This window comes from Frieseomelitta varia, unplaced genomic scaffold, assembly GCF_011392965.1.
Source record: "Frieseomelitta varia isolate USP_RPSP 00005682 unplaced genomic scaffold, Fvar_1.2 scaffold_135, whole genome shotgun sequence".
NCBI classification, from domain to species: domain Eukaryota; kingdom Metazoa; phylum Arthropoda; class Insecta; order Hymenoptera; family Apidae; genus Frieseomelitta; species Frieseomelitta varia.
In genome coordinates this window covers 734,049-748,658 of record NW_025109028.1, presented here as the reverse complement: position 1 = coordinate 748,658, position 14,610 = coordinate 734,049, and the positions used below count along the sequence as shown (strand labels likewise).

Here is a 14,610-nt window from a genome sequence, read left to right as displayed (position 1 = left end):
GATCAGCGCCAGTCACCGGTCGCAAAAGCCACTCATGAATTCGGTAACTCGTCGATCTCGCTCGAAGCTGATCCTCCATCAAAATGTCGACGTTCAATACGTGGACCAATTTTATGATATTGATAATATTTCCTGTCTTAAAATCTACGTATCAATGGTAATTGATGATACAATAGATTTTAAGATCTTTCGATCTTTTAAGTTTATACAAATTTTTAGCTCCTGTTCACTATATTTCTTCCGTCATTTGAGATCTTGCGCGTGATTGTTGCCTGACGAGCACAGGATAATTCTACTAATAGAACACGTACGACAGAATGAATTTAATTTGAATTATTATTATTTTTTTTTTTTGTTAAAATTAGACCAGTTCTAAAATATTGACAATGTTTCTTGTATTTGTAGCACAATCGTATGAAATAAAAATTTATAGTATAATTATTGCATGTACAGTAAAGTGAATAAAATTTATTATTGTAGCAAGAATGCACTTTGCATATTTCACAATATCAATAATAATTGTACAATTAGATTTTAAGATCTTTCGATCTTTCAAGTTTATACAAAATTTTAGCTCCTGTTCACTATATATTTTTTCTGTCATTTGAGATCTTGCGCGTGACTGTTGTCTGACGAGCACAGGATAATTCTACTAATAGAACACGTACGACAGAATGAGTTTAATTTGAATTAATTTTTTTTTTTTTTTTTGTTAAAATTAGACCAGTTCTAAAATATTGACAATGTTTCTTGTATCTGTAGCACGATCGTATGAAATAAAAATTTACAGTATAATTATTGCATGTACAGTAAAGTGAATAAAATTTATTATTGTAGCAAGAATACACTTTGCATATTTCACAGTATCAATAATAATTGTACAATTAGATTTTAAGATCTTTCGATCTTTCAAGTTTATACAAAATTTTAGCTCCTGTTCACTATATATTTTTTCTGTCATTTGAGATCTTGCGCGTGACTGTTGTCTGACGAGCACAGGATAATTCTACTAATAGAACACGTACGACAGAATGAGTTTAATTTGAATTAATTTTTTTTTTTTTTTTTGTTAAAATTAGACCAGTTCTAAAATATTGACAATGTTTCTTGTATCTGTAGCACGATCGTATGAAATAAAAATTTACAGTATAATTATTGCATGTACAGTAAAGTGAATAAAATTTATTATTGTAGCAAGAATACACTTTGCATATTTCACAGTATCACTAATAATTGTACAATTAGATTTTAAGATCTTTCGATCTTTCAATTTTATACAAAATTTTAGCTCCTGTTCACTATATATTTTTTCTGTCATTTGAGATCTTGCGCGTGACTGTTGCCTGACGAGCACAGGATAATTCTACTAATAGAACACGTACGACAGAATGAGTTTAATTTGAATTAATTTTTTTTTTTTTTTTTGTTAAAATTAGACCAGTTCTAAAATATTGACAATGTTTCTTGTATCTGTAGCACGATCGTATGAAATAAAAATTTACAGTATAATTATTGCATGTACAGTAAAGTGAATAAAATTTATTATTGTAGCAAGAATGCACTTTGCATATTTCACAGTATCAATAATAATTGTACAATAGATTTTAAGATCTTTTTCTTAACAAAGAAACATTGTTATTTTCTCAAAATTTATATAATTTTTGAACAACAAACCTGTGAAATATTCCAAGACCCTCTTTTTCTCTAAATATCCCTAATTTGCAAATGTACGTAGACTTTCGAGACTAATTGCACATTCTACGAATTTTTACATCTTAAAATTTTCTAATGCAAGTGCACAAAAGATGCGCAATATTAATTAATCACTTTCCTTTACGTAAATTAATTTTGAATAATGTATTAACTTTTTACTCTGCTAGTTCGTCTTAATTGTGGTAATTGATAGCAATCAAATTTTCTCAAATCGTTTAATAGTGTTTTCACAATCGAAAAGACGAAAGTTGTTGAATAATATTCATTTTTAAATAAATCCACATTTATTGAAACTTTCCAGTCGGAGGACTTTCATTATTCTGAAAAATTCCAGAAACAGTCACAGTTTCTATTAAATTCTCTTTAAATTTGTATTCCGCTTAATTTGTATTAACTTAAATTTTCCACTGCAAGGAAAATCCATCGGCTGTTGCCTTTAACCACTGAGAGAATTAAAAACTTATTACCGCGTGGAAGTTCCAAAATGGCCGCGAGTTACATGCTCGGCCAAGTTCTTTGTCATGTATAAAGAAAACTTGGAAAAAAACTGGAAACTTATTACTCGGGGCAAGTTCCTTGGTAACATCCGCCAGCCACGTCCGCCGTGTTCTATGAAAAGTGTATCAGTAACGGGTTGAAACTCGGTGGAAATCTAAATACCATTACTCTCTTGACGAACTTTTTAAACGACAAGCGCGACACGCCTAAATTAAAAGTAATCCTAATCAACTTTCTTTAAAAAGAAGAAAAGGAATTCTCTTCGCGATGGTACTTGTTATTTAAGCAATAATTTTATTTCAATTAATGAATTAATATTAATTAACAAGAATTAATATTAATAGCAAGGGAATATTTCGAAATGATGTGAAAAGGTCTAGTCTCAAGATATTCAAAGATTTACAAGTACTTCATTTATTTTTCGCAAACGGTTTGATTTAACCGCTCGCGCTGGCAACCGACTGCGGACCATAACGAGTGACCAAACCGTATACAATGATTTTCCTTTTGACCTCGTCGGTATGATATCACCGGATAGAAATTATTCAGAATTAATAAATTGATTATTTGTTCTGCCTGGGTAATATCTAAATATAGCTAAAACTGAGAAAATATTGCAATTTTGGGACAAAAAAAAAAAAAAAAAATTCTCAACGTGCGTGGCACGTCATTCCAGCGCAAGAGGTTAATTACTTTTCTCGCATGACAAGTATACTCGTCGTTCACAACTAAGTTCTTCTAACATGTTCATCTGTTACGAAAAAAAAAAAAAAGAAACGCAATTACTTTTTGGCCAGCCCGGTATATGCCTACCAGTTCTATTAAAATGATTGTTCGTCATCGCGCGCACGGGCGACGCGCGTGCTCGCGCGCGAAGAACATATGGGGACAGGAGTTATTCGAGGGGCGCAGCTGACTCGACTACAAATATCGTCGCCGGTGTTGCAGAAACTCGATATGAACGGCGTGCCGTTCGCCCTTGTGCCAATAAACCGTATTGCAGCTCGTATCTCGCCGGCCGAGCCATTAGCCTGTCGAATCCTAATGCCGATTCCGATTATTACGATCTGCCGAGTGATCGTTTCCCAACGACCGCGAGTCGCGAGCTTCGATTCTTTCGCGGTTTCAGTCTCTCTCTCTCTCTCTCTCTCTCTCTCTCTCTCTCTCTCTGGTTTATTTCGCTTGGAGTGTTCCTCTCGTTTCTACGATTCTGATACGGAGTTCACTTCGATTTTTGGATGCTTCAGATTAAAGTTCGCTTTATGAAGCGTGAAATAGAAAGATTTCTCTCGAAACGAGAGAGGGAGAATCAGTCCTCCAGTTTCCCACTACCTAATATGAAATCATCGGAATTGTCGAGAAGCTTCACGCTTAAAAATGAGACCGAGTGATTCTCTTGTTCTCTCTTTACGAAGTTTGAACTACATCGATTTATTTTCAATGTTGTTGGGTGTAAACTTGTATTTATTTTTAGGGAAATGAGCTGAAGTAATTTACAGCGATGGAATTCAGTGTTTTATATTTATTATATATTTATATATTATTACATATATTTTATTTATTATTATTATAATAAGATTTAATTTTTTAGGACCTTTTAAAGTGTGGTACTTTTTGAAACAATTTCCAACGTGCAGGAAAGGATGTCTTTCGCATGTTTCGCAAAAATAAACTGTTGTCTTCCTTTCGCCCTTAGCTTTTCTGTTTGAACAGACCACGCAATCGTTGTTTTTTCGTTCAGGACATGAGGTACTAAAACGTGTAGTTTCCCATCAAGTCGATTCTCCAAATCTGATGTCGATGGTCGCCCCACGTTTTAGCGTTTTACAGTTATTTAATGTTACCATCTACAGCGTGACGTACGTGTTTTAGAGTAAATAGAGTATTGCCATCTCCAGCATGACGTAGGTATGCAAAGGGTTAAATTATCGACGATTTTCCATTGTCGCCGATACAGCCATGCTGTATAAATCAAAATCCAAATCGCCAATTCCCTGTAACTAACCAATTCCATCTTCCGACTTCCACTTCGAAAACCCTTGGGCCTCGAAACGGAAATCTCAAACGAAAATCCATCGCCGAACCAGCAGCGTCTCGGACGAAGCGCGCCCTCAGCGGCGTGTCCCATGAATCCGCCTCGAGGACGCGACAAGACGAGACGAGACGAGACGATCAGTCAAAGCAAAGTGAACGAAGTGATACGCGAAGTGTCGTCGTCGTCGTCGTCGTCGTCGTCGTCGTCGTCGTCGTGGCGGTGCGCGAGATTCCCAGAATCCCTGCCGTTTGGATTACTCGACAGTGGCAAGGAGCAGCAGGCAGGCAGGCAGGCAGGAAGGAAGGAAGGAAGGAAGGAAGCGGCAACGAGCCGGATAGGAGGGCGGCCTCACGAGATCTTTTCACAGGAAATTGCGGTTCTGTGAATGCCGCGCGGATTACGGAAGAGCGTCCGACCGATGCCTGATTTCGGGAATCAGCGCGAGGCAGCCACGGGATCCTGGCATCATCCACCTCCTCGTCCTCGTCCTCGTTTCAGCACGCCCCAGGCATGAAGGAGCGCGAGATGAAACTCTTTGGCTGCCGATGGTCCTTTTGGAATTTCGCGACTAATCTCGCAGGTTCGTCATCCGGATATTATTGAATAAGCGACTGTTCGCGGGGGATGACGGGACGGGCGGGGAGGTGAAAGGGTTAATACACCGTTCTCTCGCGTTCGTTTCTCTTGTCTTTTGTCTCCGTCTCTCGCGTCAGTGCGCCGTTTTGTTCCCGTTGTTCGAGACGAGCAGTTTCGCGGCAATGGGGGCGGTGGCTGGTTAAGATACAGACGCTTCGAGGTGTTTGGTAAGTGGGTGGATGCCTTTATAGAACAGTCGATGGAGACGACGCGCCACGCCAGTTCTCGATTGTTTGCCCCGGCTGTTGGGTTTCAGATGGTATTCCGCAAATCGGGCGGGAGGGGGAGGGGGGGAGGGGGGGGGGAGGAACAGCGGGTACTCCGGATGCTCTGTTTTGCTCTTTCGGTGGCGTGCTTATCGATGGATTATTCTTGAACAATCATGAACAATCATGGGGAGGGGGAGGACGAATTCGGTCGGAATTACGTGGAATTCCCGCGCTAAATAGAGACCTTCCGTTTCGATTTTGCTTCAACCATTTGGATATGAAACACACAGTGTGTTCTTTTATATTATCGATTATAATTTAATTTACGTATTGTTATATAATTTATATATCGTGTACTGTTATACATATTGTTGTACAGTAATTGATATATTATTATTGTTATATGTTGTAATTTAATTTATTGCGATAGAGATATGTTGTCGGTGTTAGCTACGAAGATACCGAACGACACGTTCACGTTATGAATGTACTTTAGAAAGTAAATGATTAAATCACTTGAGGTGAAATGTCAGTTGGTTAATGTATTTAAAGTGCAACGTTCTTGTTTGATTTTTGTTTCGAGTGAAACTATTTGAAACTGTTACGACTTGCCACGAGTAATTCTTAAAACATTCAAGTCATTCATTTAACACGGTTGCGAACAGTAGGCAACTACTTTCTGCTGTTACGAATATTCTAGGGAAAATATCACGAGTGACTAAACAATTCAATACAAAGTGAATTTTGTTGTCACATATTTTGGTGTAACGTATTCTCTAAAAATGAAATATTCGTCACGCGATCCATTTTTAATCAGCTACGATTAAAAATGAATTAATATTTATTAAGACAGTCGCGACCGGCGCTAATTTCGAAAGCAACGTAGCAGCTGAGTACCTGAAAAAAAATATTACTTCTCGATATACGATATCGATAGAACTCTATCAGACTCTTCATCGGTTCTTGTTATTCTGAATTATGCCGAAACATCCTTGCCTCTTTCGGATAATTCTAATTTATAATCAAAAAACGCATCCGCGTGAACGTTATTCAGAAAATGATCTCCTTCTTCCATAGTAAGAGTTTCTTTTGAATAATCAACGTGTAAAGAAAATATGTAACCGAATAAAAATTTGAAACGAGGATACAGATGGAAATTTTGATGAAAAGACGAGCGACGAGTGATCAATTTCTCATCATGCAAGTATCATTACGTTCACTTTGCAAACTCGACTACTGTTATATGAACTACATTCATATTATTATATTATATATACTTGTTCATCTACAGACAAATGAAAATTGTTTTCAATCATTCGGTGTAATAAGCCCCACGGCTGGCAGGAGCGCCAATTTTAAAATAACTCAGATCTACGTTACCGACACTCTGGCAAAGAACTAGGCGTTATCGATCGCGAGCGTGTTAAACTGAAAGACTTCCGCCTCGTTGAACCTGATGCCGGAATTCATCGTGACGATCGATCACCGAGAGAGCAGCTCGCCGAAATTCGCGAGAAAACAGAGGAACTCGGGTGAAAATGACGAGAGACCGTCGGATGCGGGTCCCGCATTTTCGATGTTACTTTTTCGATGTTGCTGGGGACTTGCAAGGCTCTAAATCGGCCCTCGTGGATAGCGAATTGCCCGGAAGTGCAGTCGCGGAAACCTTTTTCTAGCAATTGGCGGAGATTTCGTCGCGAAATTGGAGGCACGCCGTTCTACGTAGCAATCTGCTGAATCTAAATTCGCCCGTGGAACGTCTTCGACCGGGTGTTAGGGAATATCGAATGGAATTTTCGTATCGATATCGAAGGAATCGGCGAACGGAACGAGGCGGCATTGTTGACTCGACCCAGTTCACCACTCGGGCATTCTGATTTTTCGCAACGTTTCATTTGTATTAAGAAAAATTGTATCGCCAATATTCTCAACCTAAAAGTTCAAGCCTTTTTTTTTTCTTTTTTGAGTAAAATGCATATTGGTAGACTAATTGTATTTTTGTACTTTTGACTAATTAGAAGATATAATATTTCTTAACCTATATTTTGTAATTAGAAGATCAATAGAAAATTCGTGATTCGTTTCGTCCGTTAAATATTACGAAAAGTAGTTCCACTTTGGGTATTCCATATTTGGAATTTCATTGATTCTTTTTCACTTTTAAAATTCGCAAAAATGTGTAAATATTCGCGGCATGCATGTTGGTATCCTGTATTAATACATAATTCAGATTGTGTGAATTCGCTCGTAGAAATATAGAATTTTTAAATATTGCAGAATCTTGCAATAACTTTACTTTTAAAAAATGTAAAATTTTAAAGCAAAAGTGCAAAATATAAAACGTTTTAAAAACTTTCAAATTTTAACAAGTTGTTTAAAAAGATTTTTGAATAATTGAATCTCCACACTAAAGTGCTTCTCGCATCCAATATTATCTACAATTTATTTATTAATATTATTAATATTATCTACAATTTCGGGAGAGACAGAAACCGAGAGATTTCTTACAATCTGTTGTTATATTCTCAGAAATTGATTATTCTGACTTTTCGCTAAGATTTACACATTTATATTGCAGTCTGCGCTGTGTCTCTGAGAAATTAATAAATTAATAGACGAAAGTGATTTCTTACTAAATACTAAACAAATTCATCAATCTCGCGACTATTGTGCACGAACGTTTGTTCCGACGGCCATATTGTACCCTGGATGGACAACAATAGTACCACAGACTGCCTCGATCGTATCATTATTCTTGATGATGGAACATGCTTGTCATCTGTTCATCGTTGTCAGATTTCCTGCGTCGATTTCGATCGTGATTTCCCCGATGTCGTGCAAATTGCTTTTGTTCCTTGAATGCGAGGCTCAACATTGAGAAAGGATCTTTGGTTCTACATAATTTTTCTTGTAAGATATTATCGCTCGTAATTAGAACCGTTTGATGTAAAACATTTTAATGGAAAGCAAAAGAAATTTTACAGCGACGACGCGATGTGTTTGCTAAGAACAAAAAGGGGATGATTCTATTTTCATATATCACTCATAGCTATATTTCAAATTTTTACCACAAAATAAGTATTATAAAAAGCGGAACGAACTCGTAGGATTACCCGATATTATATTTCATTGAATACATCAGCCTTGTTACATTTAAATGTAACAATATTCCCAGAGTGGTGCAACTTTCATGCTCGCCTCGTCCATTATCTCAATCACGTAATTTTCCTTCCCCATCTCGATCCCCTAATTTCCCTTAATCTTCGCACATTCATTCTTTTATACCTATCACCACTCGCCCAGATTTCCTGTAAAAAAAGAAAAAAAGTCGAACGGATCCATTCGCCGGATTTTATCCCGGTCCTCGTTCAATTTCGGCAACTTTTATCCCAAAGGTAACCAACTTTATTCCCTCTGTTTTCCCCTCTCACGGCCGGACGTGATTCCAAGCCAACGGCACAGTCGTGTTCTTCTCCTCCATGGCGATTTTCTTCCTTTCCTTCTTTTTTTTTTCCTTTTCCTTTTCTCCCTTTCTCCCGTTTTTCTTCTCGTTTTGTTCCTCAACTGTCCTTTTCTCCCTCGAATCGACGCGACGCGTCGGTTTCAATGGCGGCGTCCCGTCCCGAGCGACAGAGAACGGCAGTAATATCCGTTTGAGGGATCAGAGCCGGAAGTTCCGGCAGTATCTCTGCAGACGTTCGATCCTCTTTGATCGCGTATTCTTTTTACTCGCGACGTCTGTTTATTTGTTAACGAGAAGACTCTCGGATGGAGGCTCTCGCCAGTGTCATATCTCCTTGCGAGCTTCCTCTTCCGCATCCGCGAGCAACATGTTCCATCGTGTGGAAGGACGTGTGTTTCGTCGAATCATTGCCTCGTAATGCATTTGTTATGCGCGGAGCGTGGTACAGCGTATTTTTGGATTAAACGAGTGATTTGTGCATTTCTCGAGTATTTTCTTTTTTTTTTTTTTGTCTTTTTCTTCTTTTTAGAGGGAAAAGAGCTTTGTTAAAAACATCATCACGTCTCTTTGTGTGATTCGAGGGTGTATCTCGTTGAAATGTTACTACGTTTGTGTGTGGCAGAATATTTTTGACACTTTCGATTACATGCGTAATCTCGAGTGTTTTTAGAGGAAAAGAATTGTGTAAACATATCATTACGTCTCTCCGTGTGTAAAATACACTAAAAGTGTCTGTATTTCGAGCTTTTCAAAAAATGAACGGAAATTTTTCACTTTTTCATGAGGGGATAGACTCGTGTAAAGATAGTGTAAAGATCGTGTAAAGTTTTTTTTTTTTGTGGGAGTTTCTGTTACATCTTGGAATGTCATTATGTATTAGTATCCTTTCGGAGAAATTTGATTACATAGCGTTACAGTTTCAAAGGAATTCCGTCACGGAGTACTACGCTATCGAGGGGATTTCTCCGGGTAATCTTACGGTTACGAAAGAATTGAAGTATATAGCACTGACAATGAACTTTCAGTGAAATTCCATCATAAATTCTATCCACTATAGCTTTGCAATAATTTCTTTTGCAGCTGTAACTTTCACAGAAATGCTAACGCCATATTCTTCCGAAAAATTTTCGTATAAACACACTTGGCACTAATGGAATTTTTAAGTAGAATTCTGATATTAATACTGTATTTAGTATACAGTATTAATATTGTATAAGTGTATAATACTCTATTTAATATACTGTATTTAGTATTTTTGAATTTTTGTAATATCCTTGTAATATTATATATATATATATTTATAATTATATTATATATATAAAATTACTACATAGTAGTTGAATCTCTTTGAAAATACAATACTACATTTGCTATATTTTTCCGAAAAATTTCAGTATAAACACACTTGACACTAATGGAATTTTTAAGCGGAATTCTGATATTAATACTTAGTATTTTTAAGTTTTTGTAATATTACATATATAATATTACTATATAATAGTGCATATTTGAATCTCTTTGAAAATACAATACTATATATATAATTTAACAACTCTATATATATATAATATTGTTAATATAAACACACTATATATATAATACAATACATACATACATATATATATATATATATATATGTATGTATTGTTAAATTATATATATACTATTATATTTTCAAAGAAATTCAAATATGCACTACTACACATTCAATGGAGTATCTTCGCGCAGACATACACCTCCGAAAGAATTCAAGCACCACATTTTCAAAGGAATTCTATTACGTGGCACTACGTGACTTTCAAAGGAATTCTACTGCGCAGTAACATATTTACTGTGTTTTCAATGGAAATCTTCGGCGTGGTGTTATACTTTCAAAAGAATTCTTCCGCGTAGGCTTTTACGTTATTGCTTGAAAACAATTCAGACACGTTAAATTTCGCCGTTGTATTATACCACCAGTGATGCGAAACGAATACGTTTATCCTTTCTCTAAATTATTTCTACGATAACGAAATAAAACAGCCGAGCAGTGAAAATGTAGTTTCACATCTAGTTGGTATTTATATCATCTTTTTAATTTATTCCGAGCTTACGGAGAATCCTTCGTGCGTAAAATATGTTCCTCCGTTCGCGAAATATACAGCAGACTGTATTTTTAGATTTTTTAAATTAAACTTTTGAGTCAAGCGCAGTTTCGAATAAAAAATGAAATGGTAAGGTAAAAATCTTTCTATCCTATTATGTCACTTTTTTCTTTTTTTTTTTTAACTTATTCCGAGCTCATTTAAAATTCCGAGAACTGCCGCTGCACGCGTTCATGCGCGAAATATATATTCATATATTCGTAAAATATAATAGCCTGTATTTTGAACTTTTTATTAAGCCCATGAATTAAGCATAGTTTCTAGCAAAATAAAATAATAAAGCAAAAATTGTTTTGTTCCGGTATATCAATTTTTAATTTGTTCGAAGCTCGTGTAAAATGTTACGGAAAACTCATTGACTGCGTTCACGCGTAACACATAATAAAGCGTTTGTATTTTGAATTTTTTTTAATTACATCCATGAATTAAACACAGTTCTAATCTAAATACAGTTTCTAATAAAATAAAATAATGAAGCAAAGATCGTTTCGTTCCGGTATATCACTCTTTAATTTATTCGGAGTTTGTCTAAAAGTTAAAAAAGAAAAAGAAAAAAAAATTACAAGAATCCACCGAATGCGTTCACGCGTAAAATATATTAAATTCATATATATTCAAATTCATATATATATTCAAATAAATTCATATATATATTCAAATATATTAAATTCATATTATATCAAAAGTAAAGTGCCTGCAGTTTGGATTTTTTTTAATTAAAACCGAATATTTTCCAATGAAATAAAATAATAAAGCAAAGATCGTCGACTGTTTAGTTTATTCGAAGATTGTCCAGAAAATTCGCCCCAAAAAATTATGAGAATTCACTCGTACGCGATCTCTGCGCGTGAGTGAATAACGAGACCAAGGGAACGGAACAATTTTATTCGAACGCGAATGCTAGCTAATCCACGGATACAATTGCGAACCTGACCCACGGTTAGTCGTAATCCACTACCCATTAGCGTGGATAATTTTATTACCGGTCGCTGCCACGATCTACAATTATGAAACCGGTCTTTTGCTTTTATTCGTGAATGGCACAGACCGTTATTAAATACACTGCGCCGTGCGCTCTCTCTCTCTCTCATTCTCCTCCGACCAGATGGAAATGAAAAAAAGGAAAAACGTGAAAAAAGAAAATTGCTATCAGTTGTCATTGTCGAGCACGTTACGCGAAAACGACGTGTGTCGTACGTGTCAGAAAATATAAATTTTACATTTTTTTCTATGTTTCACGATCACGCGCCAGAAGAACGTCGAAGAACGTGTGTTTCAACGCGCGTTTCGTTGCATTTATGAAAATTGCAATTACAACAATTGCAAAATCGCACGGAACGTTGCGAGATGTTCCTTTTGTCAGGAATGATTTCTCGTCGGGAAACATGAATTTTGAATGTGCGCTTGCAAATTCGTTTTTTCTTTTTTTTTTTTTTTTCGAGAAAGTGATTACATCCGCTAACTGCCAGCGAGATTCAACAACAAATTAATTTATTAACGCGAAATGAAAATCGTTGAATAATGCAAACGAAGAAAGCTCATCTCCTATTTACAATCAGAGCGTGTTTCATCGAACCGAAGGTTTTACGTTTTATCTCTGACGACACATTAGAATATAAATACCAGCGAAAACTCAGCTAATTAATCGCCCATGGAGTACTTTCTCTTTTCAAACGAGATGGCGAGAATTTCAGAGGGAAATCTCGTTTCCAACCCGGGATATATCTCTTCGTCGCGCTTATAAGTATAACCTCGCGATTATGAAAAATTTCTCTCACTCTCTATCTCTCTCTCTCTCTCTCTCTCTCCCTCCCTCTGAATTAAAAAAGAATCCGTTTTTCAATTTGATATTTCACGAACGAGAGAGGGACGAGAAATGAAATCTCGAATGCTGTCCGGAAGCCGGTTCGTTTCACTCGCAGTTTTTAAGATGATGATACTCGCCTTTGCTATGTATGTACAAGATCGTAGGCGAGCGTGCGCGTTATTCGCGACACGTTCAACCGGAGAGCGTGGCATTACGAATCACGCTGGCTTCCTTATTGAATATCCGAGTTCGACGACGCTGATGTCGCGTGATAGGCGTTCCTTATTCGCTTCAAGAGCTTCCTGGACACGGATATCTATCTAATGCAGCAACCTGCAACTTGCCGGTGTTTCACCGCCAGCTAGCGAACGAAATTGTTTTTGATTTGTCTTTGATTTCACATCAAAAGAGAAGAATCTCAAGGGACTTGCTTTAGTTTTTTGATAGCTGCCAGTTTGACCTGGAATTGATAATTCTCACGAAGAGATCCTGATATCTGCTTATAATGTAATATAATTAATTCAAAATATGACTTATAATATAATTATCTTCTCATAATTTTTCCACTGTTTCTCTTTTTGGAGAAATTGTTTCATCTTACCAACGAATTCGAGAGTACTTGATAATATTTTATTTTTGATAACTTGGAATTAATAATTATCACGAGAAAATACTGATATCTATAATATAATTCACATTTTGAATTAATTGTCTTCTCTTAATTTNGATAATATTTTATTTTTGATAACTGTTGGAATTAATAATTATCACGAGAAAATACTGATATCTATAATATAATTCACATTTTGAATTAATTGTCTTCTCTTAATTTTTCCACTGTTTCTCTTCTTGGAGAAATTGTTTCATCTTACCAACGAATTTGAGAGTAATACTCGATAATATTTTATTTTTGATAACTGTTGGAATTAATAATTATCACGAGAAAATACTGATATCTATAATATAATTCACATTTTAAATTAATTGTCTTCTCTTAATTTTTCCACTGTTTCTCTTTTTGGAGAAATTGTTTCATCTTACCAACGAATTTGAGAGTAATACTCGATAATATTTTATTTTTGATAAGTGTTGGAATTAATAATTATCACGAGAAAATACTGATATCTATAATATAATTCACATTTTGAATTAATTATCTTCTCTTAATTTTTCCACTGTTTCTCTTCTTGGAGAAATTGTTTCATCTTACCAACGAATTTGATGGTAATACTCGATAATACTTTATTTTTGATAACTGTTGGAATTAATAATTATCACGAGAAAATACTGATATCTATAATATAATTCACATCTTTTTTTAATTTTCTAATTATTTTTCGTTTTGAAAAAAATTGTTTCATTTTACAGCGAATTTAAGGATACTCGACAGCTGCTAGTTAAACCTAGAGCACACTTGAGAATTTTTCAAACTTAATTTTTTTCTCGAAAACGAAGGCTTCGGTGGACAAATTTTCACTCTGTAAAATTATCTCCGACTCGGTTGTGCCGTGTCGTTTCTGAGACGCCCTGTATAACATTTATTTTAAATCATTTAAAATTTATTTTAAATCTTTTTCTTTTAACAATAACTTTCTTTCATCTTATTCAGCTTTTTCTTTTAACAATGACCATTTAAGGCGGTTCATGATTCCATGATTGCACGATAGAGACGTGTGTAGCTAATCTTGAAAATGTAGCGCTCTTTCGAATCATTCTCCTTGTTTCGCTAATACTCTCTTTTTTTCCTCTTCTTCTTTTAATTGCAATCAGAGAAGAGGCACGACTTGTTCCAGTTGCCTGGACCATCCTGCATAGAAATATTCCGCGCGAGGGCACGCGAGTAAATGGAACGTGGCCGGTGAAAATTGTTTCGCCGTGTAAACGTCGAGGCCTGCCTCTCTCGTTCTCTTTCAGTATTTTTTTTATTTTTATTTTTTTATTTTTTTTCCTTAATACGCTGGTCGAAAAAGGCTACCAGCCGGCAGTGTAACGCAACCGCACGGCATCGTTTTGGTAACGCGAACTTGGTAATTAGCCCGTGTAGTATGCTCGCCGGATGCTCGCCGGACACACCATGTTCGTCCGCAGTGACGTAGGAATCGAAT

General features: G+C 36.0%; 1 protein-coding gene across 3 annotated transcripts in view; it reads left to right on the top strand.

Moving 5' to 3' along the window:
- The window catches only part of LOC122530812 (tyrosine-protein kinase Btk29A), a 253,356-nt gene that overhangs the window by 106,173 nt on the left and 132,573 nt on the right, over positions 1-14,610 (top strand). Inside the window, exon 1 of one of the 3 annotated variants that reach the window (XM_043658153.1) lies at positions 3,814-4,826. The exons of the other annotated variants lie outside the window; for them this stretch is intronic. Within the exon in view, the coding sequence (XP_043514088.1) occupies positions 4,757-4,826 (70 nt within the window). The 5' untranslated portion in view covers positions 3,814-4,756. Of the gene's footprint in view, positions 1-3,813; positions 4,827-14,610 lie in introns of those variants that run through there. 3 annotated transcript variants of the gene reach the window in all.